The 5,972-nt window shown below is 39.2% G+C and overlaps 1 protein-coding gene across 1 annotated transcript; it reads left to right on the forward strand.

Moving 5' to 3' along the window:
* The first annotated feature begins 4,064 nt into the window (after positions 1-4,064).
* LOC137617581 (piggyBac transposable element-derived protein 3-like) lies at positions 4,065-5,126 on the forward strand. The gene has a single exon (XM_068347589.1). The coding sequence runs from the start codon at positions 4,065-4,067 to the stop codon at positions 5,124-5,126; it is 1,062 nt and encodes a 353-aa protein (XP_068203690.1).
* Positions 5,127-5,972: the final 846 nt, after the last annotated feature.

Raw genomic sequence — 5,972 nt, forward strand, 5'->3', positions numbered from 1 at the left:
AATCTCTTGAATACAAAAATAAAATACAAGAATAAAATATTTACTCTTACTAGACCAGCTTCATAAGATAGCTCTCCCCCAAAAAAGATTACTTGTTCTGGGCCGGAATCCACCGATTCAGGCCGAGAAAAATGATCTGCAACCAAATTATCTTTACCTAATATACGTTTACATTAATACAATATGGTTGCAAACATAATGACCACATATTTAACCTTTGATTATTGCTCTTCCTTTTATCAACAAAAGTTAATAGATTGGGATCCGAGTAAAAGAAAATATTAATTTTCGTATCGCTGTGATTAGCGCTAGTAATTTCTTTTCAATTTTCGAGTATGCTTGTTGATGTTTCTTCAGCTTTGATGACATAAAACAGACGGGGTGAAGAATTCCTTAAATGCCTTCATCTAATAGGAGCGATCCAATACAATTGTCTGATGCATTCACTTGGATAAGGAATTTATTTTTTAAATCCAGTGCTTGCAGTGTTGGTTTCAAAGTTGATATGGGTTTTATCATCAAAGGATTCTTGGAACTCACTGGTCCATACACATTTTTTGGGGGGAAATAGTCAAATCCGTCAAGGGAACAACTACAGCCGAAAAGATTGGGCAAAAATGTCGGTAGAATCCCGCTATCTCTAAAATTGTTGTAATTTCTTCCTCATTGTGGTGGGTGAGGCTTTCCTTATTCCTTTGACATTACTGGATTCCGAGGTGATTTGTCTACTTCCTACTTCAAATACTAAGTACCGAACTGTTGCTATGCCAAATTCACTATTCTCCTGGTTACTCATCAGGTGTGCTATTAGCCTTTTTTGAAATACCTTCTTCATGATTCGGAGATGTATTTTCTCAGGTCGATGAATATATCACAATATCATCGAGATATACGCTTACTCCTTCAAACAAGCCTAGGTTATCCATCTCTAGTTAAAAGATATTGGGGTGCTCATTAGACAATATGGAAGGACAATGTATTGATATAACCCAAACAGGGTTATAGAAGCGGATAACAATTTTGTGTGGTCGTCAAAAGGAATTTGGAAATAGCCTTTTAACAAGTCGATCTTGGAGATGAATCTCACTTGTCCAATGTTGTCGAGTAGTTGGTCTATGATCAGCAATAGATAATTATCAGCCACACTGATCGAATTCAACTTTCAGTTGTCCATACACATCCTGTACGATCCGTCTGGTTTTTTTCCTGAGCAAGCATGGAAAACTGTAAGGGAAAGAACTTTGTTTGACCAATCAGTTTTGTAACAAACAGTCCACTTCTTTTCTCATGACTTCTCGGTGATATGTCAACAGTCAATAAGCGCATTGTTTGAATGGTCTTTCCATTGTATCAAGGTGTATCTCATGCTTCTTCAAGTTGATTTGTTTCTGGACGTTCCAGACAATTTCAGGGAAACTTTTAATCAATAGGCTTAATTTTTCTTGTGGCTCCTGGTTCAGATGAGTTATTTTCTCTTCCAAGTTCCAAAGGATAAACAATTTATTTACTTTGCTTTCCTCCCTTAACTCATACCCATCGTCCTCATCCTTGGATAGTGTGGTTTGCGCCCTACAGACCTGTGAAGCTTCGGTCTCTTTTTTTTTGTTTAAGTATGGTTTAAGTAGGTTAATGTGTACTTACCTTTGAATATTCCTTCTTCTAGGGGTTTTGATAATATGCGTAAGTTCCTTGTAACTTGTTAATGAGTGGGAATTTCCTTATCGGTAAGAAAACCATTAACTGTTGTCATTCTGCAAAATGGGTGTACTTTCTTTTCGTATCAAAACTTTTCATAATTTTTACTTAACTTGTTTTCAGGTTTTCTAGGGAAAATTTCCTTATCTCGCTGATCCTTTTCTTAAATTCTTAACATGTTCTCCATCCATTTCCTCTCAATCCTTGCATCTTTCTGCCTACATATTAATCGGTTCTCATATTTCTTGTCCAAACACCATTTTATTCGAACTATATCCCTTTCTTTCTTGATAAGCATTGCATACCTCAAATAACACCAACAGAAATCCCATGTCCCATTCATTTCCTGTTTCGTTGCGGTACGTTGTCAACATACTCTTTAGGGTTTGAGGAAACCTCTCCAATGCACCTAGGGTCTCTGGGTGATAAGCAGTATATAGTTGTTGTTTCCCATCCAACAGTTTCATCAACTCCCAAAATAATTTTGACGTGAAATTTGTTCCTCGGTCACTCAAAATAACTTCTTGAATACCAAACTTAGTAAAAAAGTGTAGTACCTTCTCGGCAGCTACTTTGGCATTGATGTTCCTGACAGGTATGGATTCTGGGTAACTAATCATTGGACATTTCGAAGTTAACATTTATTTGTGACCTTTCTTCGTACTTGGTAAGATTCCCACAATGTCGATCATTACCTTGATGAATGGTTCTCCTCGCTCTTCAATTGGAAATAAGGGAGCTTTCTTAATTTACTTGTTAGGCTTTCCAGTCATCTGACAAACCTGACTTGCACTGCAAAACAGGCTCATGTCCACATACATGCCAGGCTGGAAAAAGTTTCATAATCTTCTCACTCATCTTGCTTATTCCCATGTGTCCTGTCTCATGTACTACAGTAATAACCTGTCTTCTCAACGGTGGAGGAATCAATATCTGACGGTATATCCCACATTCGGCATTCCCAGGGATATCAGTGTGTCTATTCTTCCTCATAAGCAGCCAATCTTTAACCCTTTAACGACAAAATATCCCAAGCGTGATGTGTAAAACAGCTACTTTGTGGTATTGGTTATGAACAATTTTATGCTTGTATGAAATTGACTCTTTGGCAACTCATAGCTACTTTCATCTGCTCTTCGAATCAGCCAGTCACAAGCCGCCTACTGCTCTCATCAAGACTCTAGGGCATTCTAAAGACACCTCAGTCAGGCTCTGGTTAGAAAAGTGTCAATATCTGTCACAGCTACCTCTACAGATTGGCCTCCACCACCAACCAGCGTAATCATGGTAAGTACTCAGTGACTCTGAGATTGTGAATCCTAGTGATATGCTTACCTTTTGATGTGGATTTAAAGGGCTTTAGTGTTACTGAAGTGTCGTAATGACTAATGAAAAAGGTGTGGATACCATGCAGGATACTTCGGTCGAGTTTAGATGGATCACACTCATACCATGTGGGACCTTATGGACCGTAGAAGTTAAACCAGCCAATAGAATACATAACCTAACATTTTTTTTTTCTGGTGCTTGTTTTAGACATCTATAAACATTTTGAACAATATTACTAGGTACAGTATAATAGTTTGGATTTAGAGATGTTAGTTTCATGTGCATATAAATTATTACTTTACAAGGGGTGGAATGATGGGTTTTTGTTAGGTGAAATTATTTTTTTTCCATTATATGAATTTAAAAAGTTTTTGTTTTGTTTTTTTTGCATTTTCACAGCAGTGTGTTACATGGGCATTGCAATGGACGTTGACACTGATGATGACGACCCTACCTACGTTCTGGACGAAGACCTTACTCAGGAAGATGCCTTTGACCCTTAGACCTTTAGAGGTTAGTATGAGACATCCATAGAGAGAGAGAGAGAGAGAGAGAGAGAGAGAGAGAGAGAGAGAGAGAGAGAGAGAGAGAGAGAGAGAGAGAGAGAGAGAGATTTTTTCAAGTCTTGTTGTTATAAGGGTTCTTTAAATTTTGGTTGTTATTTGAATGGTTTATAAACAATGGGTATTTTTAAAACTCATTTATTTGCTTGCATCCTCACTGACATACACATGCACACATATGGACACACACATGGACACACGCAAGCAGACATGCATTCACACACAATCACACATGCATGTGTACACACACGCTGACCCACATGCACACGCACATGCTCACACACAAGCACACAGGCATACACACACATGTACACACTCATGAACACACAAGCACACATGCATGTACACACAAGCACATGATTCATTTACTATTTCACTAATGTTAATTTATTCTTTTTTCAGCTTACAAGGTCATTGTTGTTGTCCCACAGAAGATGCCCGTGGAAGAGGATGCTGAGGTTGAGCGTAAGATGAATCATGCTGATGAATGGAAAAAGGACGACGGTGATATCCAGGCCCTGCCCAACTACATTCATCTACTATTTGAGGGAACCTTATGAATATTTCTTCCAGTTCTTCAGAGCTGAATTGAGGGAACACATTGTATTCCAATCCAACGTGTATTCAAGACAGAAAGATGTAGCCAGCAACTTCCATATATCAGAAGAGGAGATCTTGGTTTTCCATGGCCTCATCGTGTACATGGGCCTAGTTCCTATCCCTAGCTTAGTCAACTTCTGGGCCGTGAAGACCAGGATTCCTCAAGTTGCAGACTTCATATCCTCGAACTACTTCAAGTCAATGCTATCTTCCCTTCACTTCAACGACAATGACCAGGCAGCAGTCTCACAAGTTCGGTTCTTCAAGGTGAGAGTCCCCTTCACCATGGTAACCAAAGAATTCTGGAAAGTTTCCGAGACTCCTATCCACTCCATGGATGAAGGGATGGTCGCCAATAAGGGCAAAAAGGCTGGTAACCTTCGCCGGTATGTAGCCAAGAAGCCTGACAAGTGGGACTATAAGTTTTTCTGCCGCTCCAGTGTTGATGGATTTGTGCATGATACTCTTATGTACCAAGGTGAGACCGCCTTTATGAGCCACCATACTCTGCTTTCTGTAGAGCAGAAAGCCATGTCTGTGACTTCAAAGTTTGCTTTCACCCTAGTAAAGACCATCAAGCACCCCAGTCACTTAGCAGTGTATGCAGACAACTACTTTGCCAGTATAGGGTTAGCCGGGTACCTGAGATCGCAGTATGGATGCTGGTATATAGGCACTGCCTTGAAGTCTGTGAAGGTGATGAACAAGAAATCGACACCAAGGAGCACATTGGACTATGTCTATTCTCATGGCATCCTTGTTGCAAAATGGAAGAACAAGAGCATTGTGACAATCTTGTCCACTGATGTTGGTATCGAGCTTATGGATACAGTGGAACGGGCACTCAAGAAGGTTCCCATTCCTTGCACATCTGACACCCAGATGTACAAAAACCGCATGGGTGGCATTGACAAAAGTGACATGTTGACACACCTCTAAAAGAACCCCTTCAAAGCAAAGAAGTACTACATGATGCTCTTTGCTTACCTACTTGATTTGATCATCTGTAATGCTTGGATTTTGTATAAGATGGATTACTTGGGCTTGCATGCTAACCCAAAGCACCACAAGGACTTCCAGCTGGATATCTCCAATTGGCTCAGAAGCTTCAAGACATCAACCTTCAAAATCACTGGGAATTCTCTTGGCACCAGAGATTCCTCTTTGCCAAAACGGGCGCAACGGACAGTTTTGTCAAGTGTAGAGACACGCCCGAATTCCACTACGCTACACATGACAAACTATGTCATTATGAGGCAGACTTGCAAGTACTGTTCTGTTGCAGGCCACAACCACATATCCCGCTGTAAGTGGGAGGAGTGCAAGGTGGCCCTATGCCTCACTGAAAGTAGGAATTGCTTGGCTTCCTTTCATAAGGTTTGTAAGCAGGTGTGCGTATGTTTCTATTTTTACAATTATGAGTAAGCTTGATAATATTTTGTGTATATTTTATCATTAATTTTTTATTTTATTTTATATTGTATTTCTTATATAATTACATTGTAAAGCCTTATCAGTGTTTCTGTTATACATTGAAACCTAAAACAAGTGATTCATCAATAATAATCATATGATTTGTGGGCCAGTCAACATTAGTATAAACTTGAAAAAGTTTACGGTTATAGCCCAAAGGATCACATATGGGATGAGCATGATCCGCCTAAACTCGCCAAAGTTACCTATATGGGATACTTCATTGCATGAAACTATTTCGCTAATTTTGATTTTTTTTTTTTTAGATACACAGGAGTGGAAAGGTCTTGCATTTACCAATATGATAACATA

The sequence above is a fragment of the Palaemon carinicauda genome, chromosome 23, assembly GCF_036898095.1.
Source record: "Palaemon carinicauda isolate YSFRI2023 chromosome 23, ASM3689809v2, whole genome shotgun sequence".
NCBI lineage: Eukaryota > Metazoa > Arthropoda > Malacostraca > Decapoda > Palaemonidae > Palaemon > Palaemon carinicauda.

What these genes read in the sequence shown, in the direction of transcription:
- LOC137617581 (XM_068347589.1), top strand. Translation starts at nt 4,065, where the DNA reads ATGCTGATGAATGGAAAAAGGACGACGGTGATATCCAGGCCCTGCCCA.